The sequence below is a fragment of the Acartia tonsa genome, chromosome 14 (assembly GCF_053477335.1).
Source record: "Acartia tonsa isolate MP-2025a chromosome 14, ASM5347733v1, whole genome shotgun sequence".
NCBI lineage: Eukaryota > Metazoa > Arthropoda > Copepoda > Calanoida > Acartiidae > Acartia > Acartia tonsa.
Genome location: NC_137273.1, coordinates 8,393,419 through 8,414,821, shown reverse-complemented (window position 1 = coordinate 8,414,821; position 21,403 = coordinate 8,393,419). Strand labels below are relative to the sequence as shown.

Below are 21,403 nucleotides of genomic sequence, written 5' to 3'. Positions count from 1 at the left end.
TTTAGGGAAGCTTCACACGTGTATTGATATTACTTGGTAGTTTAAGACTATTTTTATTTAAATTTAGGTCTTTGGATGTTTCTAGGCTATTTTTTAATGCACTTCCCACCCCCTTGAATATAAATCCCCTAGATGAAAAGGGTGAAACCTTTATAAATAATATATAGAATTGTCTACTTAAAACTGCAGACATTCTATACCTTATATACTTATATTCTGTCAGTTTCTTGTTTTGATAAAACTAAACCTTTTTAGACCTGTCTGGGAGTGTTGAACAATTTCTACGCTGATGGTATCAAATGGCACGATGTTGCTTGCCACCACAAGAAGCCCACCGTCTGTGAACCAAGATCTTAAGAAAATTGTACTTTATTAATATTGGTTTCCGAGCATTTTTTAGATTTAAAACTAAATATTATTTTAGTTCATCTGGAATTTTTTTAGATGCAATTTAAAAATTCCAAAACAAAATATCAGCAGATATTTTTTTTGTCACAAGAATTGGTAAAATTAATATAAAAAAAATCCTCTAAAACCAAAATATGTTATACCAATACTAACTATTTATTGTTTGATTTATAAATTATTTATTTTTTCCATAGGAAAATTAGAGAATTGTTTTTAGAGCTTGTTTGCAAACCTTGAATTATATCAATATCAATAAATTTGTAAACCAATCTTTTCAGATTATTTTTTATGCCTTTTGAGAAACAAAAGGCCTTTATTTTTTTTTATCTTTTCCATCAATTGAAAACTTGTTTTAATGCTTTTTCCAAGCAATACAAAAAACACTGGTCTCCGAGACGTTTGTCTTTGTGTGAATGTACACAGGCTTCTCTACAATTCACTCTGTATGTTCATCCATCAGTCAGGCAGTAACGCTATTTGTGAAGTTTAATTTTCAATTAGTCTGTTCGCTTCTAGTCTTCAAATTGTTTTATCCGTATGTTCATGCTTTAAAAGATATATTTTATATTACAGGTTTTGTGATTTTCTTTGTTAAATGAACTTTATAAAACCCGTGAATATAATTTAAAAGTCTAAAATAACATTTAAAAAAAATCTGAATTAAAGAAATAAAGAAAGCAAAATGTGACTTTACCATTTACTATTTTCAGGTCAGAAATAATTTACAAAAAATAGATTGTAGCCATCTATCTTTATTGAATGCTGAGATATGGGTGAGTGGGAGTCACTTGCTATTAAATTATTAATTTTCTATAGAGTTATTTAAATTGTTGTGAATGAGTAAATGATTTAGAAAAAGGTAAAATTTCAAGTTTAAGTTAATGAATGTAACATTGTATGAAATAGATCATTTAAGAGAAAGCAAATAATACGAAACATAGAAGAACTAATCCAGCATTTACTTATTTATACAACGAATTTTTAAAAATCATGGAATTTCAATGAACATTTCGTGTTGTTTTTTATGAGTTTGCACTATCCTAATTAAATACAAATGATTTTTTGTGCAGAAATATAAATTTTGACATATTTTCATCATATTTTTTGTTTGATTTGTCAATGTAGCAGAGTCTTAATTGCTGAACCTGAACTGGTTATCCTTTACAGTGTAGCTTCTCATAGGTTTATAACTATTTCCAGGAAGGCCCCACCACCCTCCCAAGAGAAATCACTCCTAGAAAAAAAAAAATAACTTTTTTCTAACTTCTCAAGGAAACCTGAACATGAAAATAGTTAGTGTCGACTTTTCCCCTGCCCATAGAGTACTCTAAGGCCATAGCAGCTATATTTTCAATGTAGTAGAGTCTATTTGAGATTATCATAGAAGAACATAACAAAATTGTTGTTGAATTTTCATTTGACCCACAGAAAGGGGAAGCAATGTCATATTTTACAGAAAGGGAGGTGACAATTGAAGTAAACAACAATGATACCCAAACTTTTACAATTTTTATCTTATTAGTGGGACAAAGTGACTCAAAAATCAGCCATGTTACGTCATAAAAATGAGGTAGATGAGAGGAGAAGTGGGAAAGAAACCCCCTAAAAAGAGATGGATAATCCCTCGTTTTTGTGACTTCACATGGCTGATTGTGAGTAACTTTGTCCCTTTACTTTTAAAATATGGTTTTACACTAATATTGTCCAAACCTTTTAACCAATTATATACAAAAGTGGTAATTTTGTTTATCATCATTAGTTATGTATTTCAATTTATTGCCATTAAATTATGCGTAGCATATCCTAAGACTTATTTCTGGTTTTCTAGAGTAAATTCCCTAACTGTAGATTTTAAATTTGTGTTTAGCAGCCTGACGGCTCCTTAAAAAGATTTATTTTATGCTGCCCAATTTGAAGTATATTTTGTGTATATAATTGTTGTGTTGTTATTGACGCATGTCATAGCATTTCAGATTCTATCTAAGTTACTGAAAATAGGATAGGCATGAATAGCCGCTAAAATCCTTTTGGAATAATATGCAGTGGCATGCACAGGGTTTTGTTACTGGGTTGATTTTTTGGGGGGTATACTACAAAAAACAAGATTTATTTTAATTGTTAGGGGAGTGTATACCCCTCTATGTGACTACACCTTACATATCTAATAAACTCTAAGGTAAAAAAGCCATCTCAATGGGGGGGGGGGGGTGCGGGGGTGTATTGACTCCCCTTAATTTTGACTATACGTTGATAGATACACACTGATGAAAGAAGCCAAAAATTATGATTTATATCAGGTAACCCGAATGACCTAACCTGACTTAAAGTATTAATAAAATAAACGAACTCGTACCCCCGCCCCCTCCCCCTCCATATTTTTAATTTATTTAAAACAATCAAGGCAAGGATGGGGTGTGTTTTAGCTTAACAAGTAACTTTGAGGGATAACATTAGAGTAAAACACTAGAAGGGTTAAATAACTGTATCTCCAAGTCACAATGTCCTTGTGCCGACTCTCAATTGGGTTATTGAAAATTTACTAATGGTGTTGGGAATATTTATACAGCAAGGTAGCAGAAAACAATTTAATAGCAGACGAAAAAAGTCATTGAAAAAGGGAGGGAGGTAGTTATCTGTATATACAATATATATATATACTATAGATCTGCTGGGATAACTACGTTACTCTTTTAATAACAATCTCTTTATCTAGAGTTTAAAGCACATAAGAATTTACATTATCTTTCTTAGTGAACAGGGATTAAGGTAAGGTCAATATACAAGAAATTGATCTTCCCAAAAATGAGTAATTACATATACTATCTTTTATTAACTTATTTTAATATTTAGGAGGATAATGGGTCGCCTCCGGGTTCCAGGGACAAATGCAATCCTTTTTCACAGGACTACAATCTCTCACCAATGTCTCCTTTCCAGATCAACGACACATTAATCCCTGTTTTAACAAATATATTCAACCTTAGAATGGTGATACTATTTTACACCGATCCTAAACCCAAATATATTTAAGAGATAATCTTTTGCTTAGAAGCCCTAATCCGAAAATGGTATCAAAATATTACTGATAATTTTATATTGCTATTTAATCTGAGAATTTTTTATTCCTAGGTATCTGACTTTGCCAACACTTTTAAACTGGAAGTATCTATTGTGGTTACCAGAGTCATGCGAACATGACTACAACATTCCGTTCTGCTGCCTGTATCCCCGTGAGGCGTGAAGTTCCTTGTTAGGTACCTTTGTCAGGTAAGAAAATCACTAGGCTAGCTCCGAACCGATCTTCCAGAGTATTAGCAAAATAAAACTACCTTTTTAAGACTTGAACTTATTCAGAGTTCTAATTCGAAAATGTTAAATTGTCCGAATAGATAACGATCTCCAACCTTTTTGGACTTCAGAAGCTCGAGGGAAGATCCGGTTTGTTAGTATCGGCCGTCAGATAATGAGCTATCATCAACCGTAGTGGCGGGGCCACCACCGTGCTTTCCCTTTGTTATTCCTATTTAGTCCCGTAGTAACTTGCAATTTAATGGTGCGGTGGCACCAAGCTATAGGAGTTCTCTTCAGAACAAAAACTTGGAGATAACTATCCGTTCGGATGCCTAAGCTTTTAGGCCCTAAGAAGGCCTTATCCTTAAATTTATCTCAATTGACCAACATCAAATGATATTCTACAATTTATTTAACAAAGTATTTATGAATTTATCTAACAAAACTTTTTATTTTTTAGGTGTGTTTTAAATGAAAATCCTAAGTTTGAGCCGCCAAGACCTTCAAGAAAATTCCAAAGAAAGAGAAGGGAGTCTTCCCTTAAATTTTAGAATTTTTTAAAGAGTATGTGTAATATAGTAATTCCGTATCACGACTGACTGTTTCTCTTTTCCAGGTTTACTTTTATAGGCCCGAAAGCCTTAGGAAAAAGAGAGACAAAAAGGATGACTTTTATTTTTGTGTTGATTTTTATGTTTTATAGAAATTGGCGACCTGATTATTAAGATTTTGCATTTAAAAGTGTGTGCATATCTCAACTAAATTACAATAATCATTTCATAAATTAGTAAGATCACATTTTATTTTATTTTACATCAAGAATACATTAAACTATTGGTTTCAAATTAGTTTTTCTAATGATGTTTTTTCAATGTCATCTTTAATTTTACAAATTTTCATTCTTTTAATGTAGTTTGTTTATCACGAAACCTCTAATTTTATGATTCTTGTGTTGTTTTACTAATGTTAATTTATACTGACAATATTTGCTAATAATTTTTTAGCTGTACTATGACCATTCTATTAAAAGGGTTATTGTCTCTCACTTTACCTTTTAGGGTCTTCGTTTTATAGATCTTATTTCCCCATTTTAATAAATAGGTCTTTATACATGCTTTTTTACTTAAAAATTATATTAAATTGTTTAAATTTGTCTAATTTTGATAATATTTTTATAGTCTTTCATTTTCATTAGAATAAATACATAATTTTAAAGTATGGGTTGGATTTTTCCCCAGTAAAGCTACTCTACAAGTTATTCATAGAATCGGTTTAGGGGAAAAGGACGAACCATGTACCCCCCTCAAAAAGAAAAGCTCGATTATAACACGTTTCAGGAGGCTAAAAATGACCCGTGTTTCATACAGCCTTGTTTTTGAGGTGTTTTAAATCATAGAATATTATTTGTTTACTATTTTAATAATTTTTTTTTTGTGTTTTTTGGCACAGACGAATTTTTTATATAATATTATGGCTTTAAGACATGATTTTAAGTTATTTTTCAATTAATATCTTTATGTGCTACATTAAAAGTTGAAGGCTCTTAAAAACTTATACCAAAACATTAATGTCGTCTTACCTACATTGGTGAGCGCACTAATTTATGGATGCCGCGCTAAAATTTGAGTAGTTCTTATTTACCGCATGGCGACACTGTATAGGTTTTAGACTACAAGCTAAAAACATTTTTTAACATAAAATAAGGAAATATACGAGTTAAAAGTTGCTTTTTTATGCTCACTTTAAAGTGAGAAATAGTAATAAGAAAAGCTAGATCATTTGTTGCTGTAATTTGTCATTTTCCCTAAAAATTGGTGATAAATTTTAATAAGAGCCTTCGTGATATGATAAATATGAAAATCTTAGTTTAATATAAACATTGTGAATATTTTAGATTTATCTTGCTTTATGTCGGGTGTTGCCATGGTGAAAATGTGCTTAGTTTTGAAATGATAAAGAATTGACTAAAGAAGAAATAAGCACACTATTACTGGTAAACTAAATTTTGTTTATGTTTTTTAAAGCTATAATTTAATGTCTTTTCATGCGTCGACTATTTAGCAAGTTAAACCAAGAGGTTTTCATAGACAATGGACATTCGGCTTCGAAACCGATTAATATCCGCTGTATTTAAACCAGCTCTCACCCATTCTAAAAGTCATGAAATGCATCGTATTACAGACAACTTCCCACGAATATTAAAAAAATTAATACTTTCAGCCCCTAGAGTTCAACAAAACTCGTTTTATACTTATATATTTTCATTTTAATGTAAGAGAAAACCTGTCTATAACACGATGCGATAAATTATTCTTACATCATTATATTATTTGTCTATATATTTTTTATCTCTTAGATATTAATCCACTCCTATCGGGAAGAGTTAAAAAATAGAAAGACATTCCATTAATTAATTATCTTTTATACAAATTTGGTCATTTTATTACTGTTTTATTCGAAAGTTCGTTTTTTAAGGTCATTAATCTTATGCTACGTTTTTATTATATAATATTTAGTCCTTCCTTTATCTCTCACTAAACAGATGTTTTTTAGACTAAATTTTATATGTATTTTTTAAAGAAACAATATTTTTAAAATGTTGTTTTCCATAAAATTCAATCATATTCCTGCATTATGACCTGAACATAATTATTTATCAATGATTGAATTTTATGTGTTTTAAAAATTGAATTTATTCTTTTTTGATTAGATCTAAAAATTGAATTTCTTATTTTTTCAGGCCCTTTTGCAGTAGTTTGGCTGTTTTTTGTTCTTGATTGTAGTCGTAGTTTGGGCTCTCAATTTTTGGTAAGTATCAAATTTGTAACTTTTTTATTTTTGACCTTTAAAACACTAGTTTTACTATATTGAACTAATGTCAAGTGGACAAATATGATAGCCTCGTCATATTCATCTCCTTTCTACTAGTTGTACATTATATAACATTATGTGTGTTGAAAAAAATATAAGGTCCACATCAACTTCTTGGGAAATTGTTTTAAAGAGCAGCTGGGTTGTTTCAGTTTATTTGTTATGGGCCAAATATTTTTCCAACAATTACTTTTGTTATTTTATTTTATTTCCATATCTAGCTAGTTATAGAGTAGTTTTATTTAAACTGTTATAGTTCTTTTTACGCGTTAGCAAAAGCTACATATTTTATTGATTTTATCCTATTTTATAAAGTAGTAAGCCTTTTTTGTCTGTAGCGAAAGATCTCGCTAACCGCTGAACCGATATGGTTCACCTTTACAATGAAGCTTCTTATATGTCTATGGAAGGTTGTAAACTATTATGGGTGAAAAAACCTCACACAATAATTGCCCCTAGAGGCTTCTAAGGGCGTAACCGCTAGTAGGTATATGAAGTCTTTTACATTTATCTCATAGTCGGTTCTAATTTTGTAAAAATTACTTAGATCCTTTCAGATATAAATAATAAACTCTTAAAAAGTCCTTATATAAAAGAAAAAATAGCTAAAAACCCGACTATACAGTCAAAAAGACCCTAAAGTTAGTTGCTATTGCATAAATTTCAAGCAATATCATATTCCCAGTTTTGTTCTCACTTATTAGTTTCAATCTCTCGATGTCATGAGTCATCAGAAAGTTCCCAAAATAGGCATTAAATATTGAGAGATTGTCATAGAGTCTTAATTCTTTTATTATTAATACAAGTATAAGTTTCCCTGGTAGCCATACTGTTTTATATTTAGGAGGAATCCAGTCAAATCACCCCACGAAGACTGAGAGAAGGCTTCCCTAACAAGACTAAAGTTTAATGATTTAAAATATGTCAAGGTAAAGTCACGCAACCTATTTCTTCACCACAGAGCAAAAATTAAGTGTCGGAAATAATGTTAATTACTTACAAAACTTAAATTTATACTAAAATGTAATTGTTTAATGCAAAAGCCATTTTTATTTTCAAATTCATTTTTTGCAAAGAATATTTAATTTTGTAGAAAATAAAAATGAGAAAAATATTATCCAATCTATATATGTGATTAACCTATGACGCGCAAAAGGTTCAAATCTCTATATTCGTTGTATCAGTCTAACGTCGCCCGTCGGCCATCTTACTAAAGCAAGGGAAAACAGTCTACATAAAAACTTAAAGAAAATTGTTATATTTTAGTACAGAATACGCAATTTAAATCAATTCAAAGCATTTATAAAAACAATTTGAACTTTTTTATTTCCAATTTTAGTAGTTTTCAACAACTTATTTTGTTTCTTTTAAGAAAAGATTGGTTGGCTACCTAATGAAATTTGGAATCAAAGTTATAGTGTAGATTGCGGCCTATCCAAATATCACCTAATTATGTAAGTAAGTTTTTCATTCTTTGACTAATGAACCATTGGATTGTTTTAATGAAATGTACTATTCTGAAAAGCCCTAAATCGAAAAAAGACTTTAAAAAGAAATTAACAAAGCAATGCAAACTTTAGTATTTTATTTATGTATTATACTTTATTGTTTTATTTGTAGTTCATTTATAACAACCTAATTTTGTTATTTTATTTTAGGTTGTTTAGAACCGCTGTATTCCACCTGAATAAACGAGTATGAAAAGCTTCCCTGACTGTTCCACTGTCAGCTGTTTATTCTGGGACACCTGCCGCACTGCTACATCTCCAACTAGTGGGTTGTGGTACACATACAAAGTAAGTATATCAATGTAATGGGTAAATTATGAATGGGAAATATATATTATTTGAGTGTTTTTCACCTAAATTTTTCAGCTCTCTGTTGAGTTTCCTATCCCTATTTCTCTGATAGTTGAAAAAAGGAAAGTTTTTTAATATTCTTTACAGGGGAGAAAAAGGTTGATTGAAGATATCGAAACTTTTAATTGCCGTCTTCTTTTTTGAGTATTTTTGTTAGGAAGAGATAAAAATGGACCATTTCAAAATATTTGAAGTCTTTAGTAGTTTAGTCTTTAACAGTCATTCGTTGGTTTTTTGTCTCAAGTATGAGACTGATATGGTTCTCCATTTTCGGATCCTAGGAAATTGATGATTACTAGCTGTTTTTTCTGGTGTTATCCTATAATAAAAGAGTTAGAAACCTGGAATAAAATTATTAAATATTATTATTGTTCCAATTAAAGTAGTAGAGTGTGTATCTATCTTAGCTTTACATTTTTTAAAAACATGGATATCTTGATTTAATTTAGGAGGTGGTGTGGTAGTGTTGTAGTCCAAAAAGCTGTTTTTTCTTCCAATAAAAGATTATTGAGCAAAGAATAAAACGTTTTTTAGATTTATGCACTGCACACCAACGACAACATGATTAGACACCTTGCCAAGTTTTTTTACATCATAAGAGCAACATCCTCTTTCACTTTTAAATTATAGCTTTTTTAATGATACAATAGATATATGGAGTATTAGACCGATACTTAAAAGATTGATTTTTCTAAAATTGTATAGCTATTTTAATATTTTTTAATTGTTCTTATTTTTCAGTTGTTTTGAGAAAGAAGATGAGATTTTTTGGGATTTGTTTGGGCCGCTATTTATCCGCCAAGACAACCTACATGGAGCAGAATGTTCCTGTCCTGGAACAAGGTTCCAAGAAGCGTGGTATTTGCCGCTATTTGTGGGATGACGATGTAGGAGATCCTTTCTAATTTGGTTTTGTTATTTTATTTGGTAAGTTATAATTCTTTGATGAATTTTTAAGTATCGAACTCATATTTAATATTGGATAAGAGACTGTGTTTCTTCAAAACAACTAATAATTTTATCTTGTTGTTAATTTTAAAATAATGGTGTTTTAATTACAAAGTTTTTTGGTTTTTTACTATTGTCTTATTCATTATTGTCTCATTTTACAATTATTTTTTCTTTGTTTTAGATTATCATGTAGCTGTTTAGCTATTTGTTCTGCCGTTTTCTCACTTATTGGGCTTTGTTGTTGGTGTACAAAATTTACTTAAGATAGCAGTTATGAGGTAATGATATTATCATTTAGACTCAATTTAGATGGGTATTAATTTAAAATATTTTATTTATTCGTAATTTATGAGCTGTATAAGTTTTCATAGAATGATAAAAAAAATTGGTTTATATTTATAATGGATTTTATGATGAGAAAAAAAGTATTCTGAACAAGAGTAGAATAGTACAGATATTTAGATCCTAAGATTTTTAGATGTAATGTTTAAGTGTGAATTTCTTTTGGCTTATTTTCTGTGTGCTTTTCTTTTTTAAATGATCTTATTTACAGCTTATATTTTGTAGAATATTTTTTAGCTTGATTTAATATTTATTTTTTCTGTTTTTTCAGTCATATCTACTCGGCTCCCAGTTTTAATACAACAACTGTGGTTCCAACATTGCATTGCTGATCAAGTAACTGGTGAAAGACCGCCCTATATTTGATTGCAGACGGAGTAGCCTGTACACTGATTTTCTAGGTAAGTGTTCCTTTTGCTTCTATTTTGGTCCTTTAGGGCCTATGGTGCTCCCATCCCTTTTTATAGGATCGTGAAGCTAAAAAAAGACCCCTTAATTATTTTTTGGGGGATAAGATACATGCATGCTTATTCTTATTTTAGGTGAAGCAAAAAGATTAGGTTTTGATTAATGTAAACAGAATATGTGACTGATATTTTTATAATTAGATAGTTATTTGCTTAGCAAAATAACTTCTCCCCCTTTGCAAAAAAAAATTTTGCTCAATTGGAGGGGTTTTAATATAAGTTAGAGATAAATTTGAGAGTGATTTTTATTAGTTGTTTTATTTTTCAGTTCATTTTGTTGGGAGTTGGGAGGGTGGTTTATATTTTAAAAACTTAAATTTATTTTGTTAATATCATTCTGTATAAAACATATAAGGCATTATTTTCTGTCTTTCTATAGAATAATTGACATAAGAGACATTGGCCTTTTGACTTATAGATTTAAGACAAGAGTGAAAGAAAGTGATAAAGAGAGGGGTCGAGAGAAAGAGAGAAAGAATTAATATCGCTTTTTTGTTTTATACTGATAGCTTTGGTGTTTTGTTTTTATTAAGGAGTGTCGTGTAAGGTGAAAAATCAAGGTGTGTGTAAAAAAAAATATTGATAAGTAAAGTTTTAGTTTATTTATGTTGATTTTATTTTTATGTTGTGTGAAATGTGCATGTGCCATCCAGCTTGTTTGATATTTTCTTAATTTAGAGTTTTTTGTAAGTTTGTTTTAATAGTGTTGTTTTATTTCAGTTGTTAGCTTTTTAGCTACCCAGGCTAGTGTATGTGTGTAACCGATTTGGTTAGAAGAAAAATAGGCAGCTGATTTCTGCTTTCTCATTTAATTTTTTCTCAGCTAAGTTGGCAGGTGTGTGCTTGTCGCTGTTTAGTCTGGTAGAGTGTACTCTACAGCTAGCTAGGCTGTGTGTGTGTGTGTGCCTAGGTGGCACTGGTTGTGCGTGTAGTTTAGTGACCTAGCAAAGTGTATTCTACAGCTAACTAGGCTATGTGTGTGTGTGCCTATTGTTAGATGTTGAATAATGTATTTTAGAACTATATAGCCTGCGTGTGTGTTCCGCCTAAGTGGCTTGGGAAACAGCTGAGTTGTGGTGTGTAAAATTGCTGCTTTAAAACATATATGTGTAGTTTCCCATTTGTTTTTAAATGACCTTATATTTTTTTTATGTTCATTTTAAAAGTTTAAAATTTTATGGCTTAGCAATTGTAATTTTTTATGTATAAATTTACAAAAAAAATGACTTTTAAGTGAAGTAAGTATTGTGAATGTAGCAAAACAAGGATGACAACATCTATAAATAGCGAAACACAAAAGGGTCATTGATGGTAATATTTACAAGTAGATTTGTAGTGTATTTATTAATTGATTTATTGGGTAAAATAAACACTAAAACTTGTTTTTATTTATATAATGTTGTCGGTCAAATTAACTTAGTTAAAGGGTGCTCATAACTATGGGAAAAATTATTTTGATCATGATATCTTAAAGAGTTTTAAGACTGGTCCAAAAATACCAAAGATATGGAAGAAAAATTAGAAATAGCCAAAAACCTGCAAAAAGGAAGTTTTTCTGCTAACTAGACTGTGTGTGCGTGTGGCTATATTGCACTGGTTGTGCGTATCCCTTACTTAGCTGTATGACGCCTACACACCAGCTGTTTAGGCTGTGTGAGTGTGTTTTCAAAAATTGCAAGCTGGATTTTCAAAATACGCAAGCTTAAAACTAAAATAATTTTGATGAGGTCTGTTTTCTATCTTGACATGTGTCAACTTTTTTCAACACTATATTTATGCATTTACACAAAAATTTTAGTTATATTATTTCGGAGCAAAGTTTTTCTTAAATTAACCTTTCCGTTCGTCATAGTTTTATTTAGAAGCGAAGCTTTTCGAAAATAAACTTTTTTGTTTGTCAAAATTGAAATTAAATCAAAAAAAATTGTCATTAGTACTTTTTTGGGATCGAAACTTTTCTGATTATTAATTATTAATTTTATCTTAATTTGGGGCTTATCTCCTTAGAATCTTATGGAGGTACTTAGGCCTGTTCGGCCTGTTGGGTTAAAAATAATAGTGGCGTATTCAGGGTTAGACTTTTTTTTGTTTTTGCTACTTTTTAACTATTTATCTTTACTTAAATATTTTTTATTTTTTATTTTTGATATTCCTTATATATGGAAAAAATGGATTAAAAGTTTAGTTTTTTTATTTGAATGTAAATGTTTATTAGGCTACCTAAGTTTATTTAGAAATTAGTTCTTAATATGCCCTTATTTTAAATATGCTTGTCAAATTTGCATTTCTTAATTTTAATTTTAATCAAACAATTTTAGCCACATGTGTTTCTAAAAATCCACATGTAACACAAATTTTATTTTCATTTCATCATTACGGAGCAGAGCATTTCCTTAATTTACTATCTATCAGTTTAATAATATTAGAACCAGAAGAAAAAGTTTTTATCTTATAAGTTATTCAAATTTTACTATAAAAATTCAATTTACTTTCCATAAACAACTAATTTCAAAACCAAACTAACTGCTTTTAAAAATATTCTTTGTTTAGGCCAAAAGTATACTACAAAAAAAACTCGCCATTTTATCTATACATCCTAAGAAATACATGTTTCAAAGCATAAAGGCCCTATTCTTTACACAATGATACAATTATTGGCTGTGCCCTTATAAGAATATTCTTAGGGAAAAGCTTAAATTCATATTTAGGTTCTTAAAACCTTTTACAATGCCATAGATGCTTAGTGCTGTAAAAAGTATGAACAATATTTTAATTAGCTTATAGAAGAACGAAAGGTTGTTAATAGTTAATCATTTTAGCTTGCCACAATGCTATCTCTTAACATCGACTACATTGATTAGGACACAAAGTTATCATTTCAGATGGGGTAATTGGACGTCTGTATTTTGGGGTATAAACGGTCAAATTCCTCTCAACCAATTGCATTAGTTCTCTGGATGGGAAATCTATGTGTTCAGCTGATAACATCAGCTTCCTTAAGGCTTTGGTTAGGACAGATTGGTATTGTCCCTCGGGATAGGTTTCATATTGCCCAATATAATTATTTTCCCCTTCAATTGGAGCTGTCCTTCCTGAAAAATTATCAGCCATTGTCAATCCTCTCAATTGTCCACCTGAGCGTGGCTGGGATAGGCGGGAATGCCCTGACAAATACAGGTGGTAGAACCACCCTGAGCGGTGACGCTGTATTTGCGGGACTTTACAGCCGCGGCTAATAACTTCTCGTCTTTAGGAAATGCACACTCTGATTGTTTATTCTAAAAATATTTAAAAATCATTAAAGATTCTGTTTATTCCTTTATCCCGGATTAATTTAGCCTTTTTTGATTAAGAATAGGAAAATTATTAATTAGTGATTGGGATGTATCGAAATTGTTTAAAAGTTTAGTTAAAAATGGAGAAATAAGCATTGGTTTTAGAGGTATCAGGTGGTAATTTATCATGTATGACTTATTAAAACTATTTTGTAATGGAAAAACTGTGGTTTACCTTAAAAATTGTAAAGCCAAAAAAAAAGATAAAATCTTTAAGTCTAAAGTGAAACTTAAATCAAACTTATACCAGATAGAGAGCCTAATCAGTTCAGTCTTATAATGTTGTATAATTTGCAGTTGAAAATTCAAGATAATCAATTTAATGTATTTAAAAGTTTGTAAAAAGTTGAATTAAATGTATGTTTTGGAGCGATTTTTAACACACATGTCTAAAAATCAACACATGTGTTCAGAACTAGGTCATAAACCTCAGAATTTATAAATTCATTTTCATAAAAATTATTAGCTAAAATTAGGCTTATTTTCAGGGATCTTAAGGGATAAGACAATGGACGATATTTTGTTGGAAGTTTAAGGCACATTAACTCATAATTAATGAAAATTGGATTTAATTATATAAGGATCTAAAGGGATAAGACAATGGATGATAAATTTGTTGGACTATTTTGCTACATAAACACATAATTTATGGAAATTGGATTTAGTTAGACTTTTCTTATGGAAATTTTTATTTCTTTTGGGATTAAGTTCATGCTTATTTAATAAGGTCTTGTAATTTTGGATGACACATTTCTGTTAGTAAGTTTTTTCCAATTATTATTTCAAAAGTATGGTGTCATTCTAATTTATTATTGTGTGGTGTTTTCTGATTATTACAAAAAAATTTAATAGCTTATTTATTTGTTACTAATTCTTGTATTTTATTTTTAGGTATCATGCCTGTTCAATATCCTGTGGTTGGAGGATCGAGTTTTTGTTGAAGAAACAGTAGAACTGAAATTGGTTATTTGTGAAATTCTTCCCTTGGGACCTCCGCAGATTTTACCGGTTTTTGTCTGCAGATTTGTATCTTTTACCCTGCTGACTGAAAGAAATGTATCTCCGAAGTTAAGGAACCTGTTTTGGCTTGGAGATGGGGAGTGGTGCTCGAGCTTAGCCAGCCACATATTTCCAAAAAGAGTGAAGGGCTTGAGGATACTAATGGAGGTATAGGCAGGTAGGAATTTATTGTTTTTTAAGCAAGAAAAATTTATCTCTAGGTTATATGTTTTCTGCAGTTTTGTGGGGAGTTATTTTATAATTTTGATTGTATGTTGCAGCTTGCTACATAACTAGATATGTCTGTACTTGATAAATACTAGAGAGCATATTTGCTCTAAAACTAGAATTGTCGTCTGTAAGCTTTTTAATATTCTATTGAATTTATTTATTTTATTAAGCACACATAATTGCCCTACTTTATTATTATAATAATGTCTATTCTTGTTCAAACTTTTTATTATTTTTTCTTGTCTTTTATAATTAAAGTAATGTATATAGAGCAATAAATAGTATATGTAAGAACCACCCCTTCTCAAAGACCTTTTACACAACTTTTGGTCGGGTCTTTGACATAAGCTGAATCATTCTAAAATGTAAATACAGCCGGGTGCTGGCAAAAGAACCAAGAGCAAATTGCAAACTAATGTTAATACAAGGACGCCCAAACTTTTTACTTAGCATGGGGGTACAATGAGGATTTCTATATGTTCAAGGGGAGTAATGTGAGGTATTTAAAAAAACTTGAGGGGTGTAAGGGACAAATACACCATTACCCCTTTACTTGGACATCTATGTTTCAGCTATAATGATTTCTGCATTTTGCCTAGTTAATTTCGTTTTTGCATAGTTTAAATACTGTTCATTTGTTAAAAATTATTTTGAAAATTATCTATTGATCTCTTGAAACTGAAAATAACCCAATACTTGAAATAAGGACATAGTTAATTTGCCACCCCCACAAGAAAGATCTCAACCATTTATGGAAAAATAATCGAAAACAACGTAAATACAGGCAAAAATTAAATTTGGGAACATCTGCAATATATTAGTTCTACATTTGTCGCTAGATGTCACTAAAAACTTGATAATTTTGATTTTCCACAAAGTATTCATATCATTTGGAAAAATGTTTTATCACAAATAACTAGGTTTAAAAATGCAGTATTGTAGATCAGAAAAGATGATTATGAGTATAATGGCAGTTTTAGATACTTCACATAAGTTTAGATAGAAATGACAATTTTTCACTAAAATTGTCCCTTTCTTTTTCTAAAAGCAGTAAAAAGCATTAAACAGCTAAACTTAGAAAGCAAAATTTAATGAAATTATTTTTCGTCTGCAACGCTCTAGGTCTATGCAATTGGAAATCAAATAATATGCTCTTTATACATTTATACTATAAATTTACTAATGAAACTCTGTGTCTCATTGTATAGTTCTAAGAATGGGATCTGGAGATTCTTAAAACGTTTGGATAATGGCTATTTTATACCTTATCTTTTTAGCTAGATAAACCCTAATATAATTTAAAACATTAATTAATTTATTTAGGGTTTTAATTAAACGGTTGCTCGATTTAATTGGCTTAGACTCCGGCTTTGTTTCATGCTTATTCATATCAATCCTGTTGGTTCCGCGTTCAGTTATGGCAACGAGTAATAATCTCTCATTTGACATACTAATGTATGCAATGATAAAAAATAATAAGCCAAATGAAGCAAGAGTACTACCAATCACCATACTTGTTAGTAGAACTAACATGATTGTCATGAATTTATTTTGAGAAGGAAAGTCTTCAAGATATTGGAGCCATGATAAAGCCTTTGTGTTTCTGGCCCCATTTTTCATGCACAATGCACTTTTAAAATCTGATTTTTCTTTAATTCTATTGTTTTCAGATATGTCAGTGTTGTAAGAGGACTGTACTGTTTTGCAGTAGTCAATTTTCTGCTCATCTAAATCCTCAGGGTAATTTTCTTTGCTTTTTATTTTACTGATGTTTATCTGTTCGTCTATTTCCTCTTTTTGCCCCATACTATTTTCTAAATCGACTTTGTCTATTTGTACCTCTGGGCATAGCAATTGTTGAGACAAATTAACAGAAATTTTATTGCTAGATAATTTTTCAATTTTTTGACTTATTTTTTGATCCGTCGCGTAATTAGGGGATTTATCCAATTTTGTGTTATACACATTTTCTTTTATATTGGTAATTATTGGCGGATTAATTTTATCTATTGGATTATTAACAACAGAGTTTTCTATTATTTTTAAATCATTGTCTATAGACGAACAGTTTAATGTTGAAGTATTAGATGTTTGACTTTCCATTAATATATTTTCTATTAGCTTATTAGTATTATTACTATTTACACTATTTTGGGTATTATTATTGACACTATTTTGGGTAGTCGAACATTCTAGTACTTCAACATTCTTAATTTTTATATTTTCATTTTGATAATCAATATCCGAATTTTTCAGGTTTATCTGAATGGACAAAGAAATGTTGATTTTGGGACCAGATTGATTCTGAGGTGATTTTTTCCCTAGAATAGGGGTGCCGGGTATGTCCCAAGAATCCGTAACTTGTGGTATTTTTATCTGTAATTGTATGTTTTTGCTTTCTTGAGAAATACTCGGCTGCCCTACTAGTTTTTTTCCATTGTTGGCAGGAATTTGCACGCCGACAATGGATGGTATAATCTTGATACACCATAATTTAAGCAGCGTGGGCATTGGTCTTTGGAGGGATTGACATTAGGGAAAGTGAAACACTCCCCACTACCATGGGTGTCAGAATTACACAATAAACAAACTATACTGTTAGCTTTTTCTTTATTCTTTTTATACCACCATTCCATATTTGCTTTTTTAACTGCTTCATCTGGATGTTTTAAACAGTATCTAGAATAGTGAGGCTTTTGGCAATGCTCACAAGTTTTTTCCTTTTCTACTTGGTTTACATTTGCATTTTTTTGTCTGTCTAATTTTCTTTTTCTCTCAATGGCTGAGTTATAAAAGCTTCTGTTATTGCTAAACCAGCTTAAGATTGTCTCTTTAGTAATGTAAGGAACATTGGTGGATGTCAAAAATGCAGATTGCAATAATGGTGGTACCAAATAGGTACATATTTTCTCCCTAAGTTTAGCCATTTGATTTTCATGACTATTGCCTGTTTTTTGCAACATGGCTGCCAAATATACTATTATTTTATTTGGTTTGTCTTCATCTTCAGCAGTGAATCTATAAGTGTAGAATTGTTTCTCATATTGATGTGGGTTGAGTAATTCTGCACCTATGGTAGTTAGGATCGATTTTACAAAATCCTGAGCACTAAGGGCATTAGGATCTATTTCTAGTATATCTAGTTTATTCCTTGATTCTTCATTAAAATAGTGAATGAGAATATTGTTGTAGGAACTATGAGTAAAAGGGATCTCATATTCCTCCAAATATTTAAAAGTGCTAAAAAAAGTGTAATTGTTAGTTTTTTCTCCATATTGGGGTGGGATTTTACCCAATATTTTGACTTGTCTGTGAATACGTTCGTGTTGACAACTGCCCCACACTAAATTATTTGGTATGAGATTAATTATTTTTGCTGTATTTAGGTCAGTGATGGATGTGTTTTCATGAAGGAGAAGTTTAAGTTGCCACATTTGAGATTCAGATAAGATATTTCCAAGTAAGTTATTTTCTTGTCTTGTCTCTCTATTTCTGTTATCTCTATTGGTAGATGGAGTCCTTCTATCTAACTCTGTATCTGAAGAGCTAGAACTAGAGCTAGGGCCACTACTGTTACCACGTCTATTCATTCTCCTTGGCATAGAGAAATTCTGTCTGTCTTTATGCCTGTCTTCTTTGTCACTATTGTCTCTTTTATTTTGTCTTTCTTTACTTGACTTAGTTTTGTCTTTATCGTGTTTATAACGATTTTCATGTCTATCATGATGTTGTTCATGGCGTCTTTGGTCCTCATTGCCATGTGGGTTAAGTGGATCATACATTCTGTCAGGCCTTTTATTAGAATGTTTTTTACTTTTTTGTCTGTCAAAATCCTCACTATAATAGCTAGATTCTGACTCATAACCCGAAAAATCTGAAGTTGGTTTAATTACTTTTTTATTTTGGGGTTTATTTCCATTATTTTCTTGTTTTATTACTTGAATATTTGGCTCATGTTCATGTATGGGAGGAGTGTCTTGTAAATGTATTTGAGGCCTATTTAATATGCGATTTTGTCGCCTATTGCCTAAGACAAGCATTGCTGTTGCTGAGTGAATCTCAGGCCTAACATGAACACTAGGTATTTCCTCCAGTCTTAGATAATGATTTACTGCATTATTTAATCCAGGTTCATATTCTGGATTATAAGGTGGAGGATTTAATATTTCATCTTCTAATTGATCAATAATAATATCATCCATTTTAGGTTATTGCTGTACTACACATGGAATGAGGCCTAAATCAAAGATAAATGGAGCACCATTGTGCGTGGCCTATGCATTGCTGTACTACACATGGAATGAGGCCTAAATCAAAGGTAAATGGAGCACCATTGTGCGTGGCCTATGCTCTGCTGCACTACACATGGAATGAGGCCTAAATCAAAGATAAATGGAGCACCATTGTGCGTGGCCTATGCTCTGCTGCACTACACATGGAATGATTGTTTGTCAATGAAGAGCTGTGCTTTTATGGATGCTTTACTGGTAAGACTTATTTAGTGGCCTTGCCCTCTCCCTCCTAAAAGGAAAAAGTTAAATCTTACCTGGGTTTATCCGGTAACGGAACCAATTTTATGGGTCGCCTCCGGGTTCCAGGGACAAATGCAATCCTTTTTCACAGGACTACAATCTCTCACCAATGTCTCCTTTCCAGATCAACGACACATTAATCCCTGTTTTAACAAATATATTCAACCTTAGAATGGTGATACTATTTTACACCGATCCTAAACCCAAATATATTTAAGAGATAATCTTTTGCTTAGAAGCCCTAATCCGAAAATGGTATCAAAATATTACTGATAATTTTATATTGCTATTTAATCTGAGAATTTTTTATTCCTAGGTATCTGACTTTGCCAACACTTTTAAACTGGAAGTATCTATTGTGGTTACCAGAGTCATGCGAACATGACTACAACATTCCGTTCTGCTGCCTGTATCCCCGTGAGGCGTGAAGTTCCTTGTTAGGTACCTTTGTCAGGTAAGAAAATCACTAGGCTAGCTCCGAACCGATCTTCCAGAGTATTAGCAAAATAAAACTACCTTTTTAAGACTTGAACTTATTCAGAGTTCTAATTCGAAAATGTTAAATTGTCCGAATAGATAACGATCTCCAACCTTTTTGGACTTCAGAAGCTCGAGGGAAGATCCGGTTTGTTAGTATCGGCCGTCAGATAATGAGCTATCATCAACCGTAGTGGCGGGGCCACCACCGTGCTTTCCCTTTGTTATTCCTATTTAGTCCCGTAGTAACTTGCAATTTAATGGTGCGGTGGCACCAAGCTATAGGAGTTCTCTTCAGAACAAAAACTTGGAGATAACTATCCGTTCGGATGCCTAAGCTTTTAGGCCCTAAGAAGGCCTTATCCTTAAATTTATCTCAATTGACCAACATCAAATGATATTCTACAATTTATTTAACAAAGTATTTATGAATTTATCTAACAAAACTTTTTATTTTTTAGGTGTGTTTTAAATGAAAATCCTAAGTTTGAGCCGCCAAGACCTTCAAGAAAATTCCAAAGAAAGAGAAGGGAGTCTTCCCTTAAATTTTAGAATTTTTTAAAGAGTATGTGTAATATAGTAATTCCGTATCACGACTGACTGTTTCTCTTTTCCAGGTTTACTTTTATAGGCCCGAAAGCCTTAGGAAAAAGAGAGACAAAAAGGATGACTTTTATTTTTGTGTTGATTTTTATGTTTTATAGAAATTGGCGACCTGATTATTAAGATTTTGCATTTAAAAGTGTGTGCATATCTCAACTAAATTACAATAATCATTTCATAAATTAGTAAGATCACATTTTATTTTATTTTACATCAAGAATACATTAAACTATTGGTTTCAAATTAGTTTTTCTAATGATGTTTTTTCAATGTCATCTTTAATTTTACAAATTTTCATTCTTTTAATGTAGTTTGTTTATCACGAAACCTCTAATTTTATGATTCTTGTGTTGTTTTACTAATGTTAATTTATACTGACAATATTTGCTAATAATTTTTTAGCTGTACTATGACCATTCTATTAAAAGGGTTATTGTCTCTCACTTTACCTTTTAGGGTCTTCGTTTTATAGATCTTATTTCCCCATTTTAATAAATAGGTCTTTATACATGCTTTTTTACTTAAAAATTATATTAAATTGTTTAAATTTGTCTAATTTTGATAATATTTTTATAGTCTTTCATTTTCATTAGAATAAATACATAATTTTAAAGTATGGGTTGGATTTTTCCCCAGTAAAGCTACTCTACAAGTTATTCATAGAATCGGTTTAGGGGAAAAGGACGAACCAATAATAACGGGTAAATTAATCAACTCTACATCCTATTACTTTTCTTTTTAAGCTGTTAAGGATACAATAATTTTTAATAGATTCCCTGTCAATTTATTCTTGTAATCGCGAGGGACAGGAAAGCAGGAAAGAATTTGAGTTGGAATTACACTCAAAAATTGTTAAGTGGCGAAGCCACACTATAATTAACTTTGTCTGTAGGTCAGTCTGTAAAGCTATGGGGGGGGGGGTGTTATTGTTGGCGCTGAAAAAAGGAGAAAAAAAGTTAAATGTGAAAGTTTTGTCTTTTTGTATGACAGTAAATTTAATCAAACTTATATATAAACCATAGGATCTGTGTGTGTGT

At 30.9% G+C, this 21,403-nt stretch overlaps 1 protein-coding gene and 1 long non-coding RNA gene across 3 annotated transcripts in view; both read left to right on the top strand.

Moving 5' to 3' along the window:
• Window positions 1-394, top strand: part of LOC145306408 (uncharacterized) — a 458,128-nt gene extending 457,734 nt beyond the window's left edge. The window contains exon 12 of the mRNA XM_080148502.1: window positions 256-394. Coding sequence (XP_080004628.1) covers window positions 256-357 — 102 coding nt within the window. The 3' untranslated portion in view covers window positions 358-394. The remainder of the gene's footprint in view (window positions 1-255) is intronic.
• Window positions 395-5,447: 5,053 nt separating this feature from the next.
• On the top strand, window positions 5,448-20,982 carry LOC145306620 (uncharacterized). 2 transcript variants are annotated; one of them, XR_013875083.1, is made up of 15 exons: window positions 5,448-5,692; window positions 6,440-6,507; window positions 7,415-7,499; window positions 7,943-8,024; window positions 8,229-8,366; window positions 9,171-9,356; window positions 9,562-9,658; window positions 9,994-10,123; window positions 14,416-14,701; window positions 16,425-16,494; window positions 17,011-17,063; window positions 18,141-18,214; window positions 18,962-19,241; window positions 19,603-19,740; window positions 20,225-20,982. It is a non-coding gene; the product is annotated as an uncharacterized LOC145306620 (long non-coding RNA). The 2 variants fall into 2 exon arrangements; XR_013875084.1 differs by having other exon boundaries at window positions 5,554-5,692; window positions 7,948-8,024.
• Window positions 20,983-21,403: the final 421 nt, after the last annotated feature.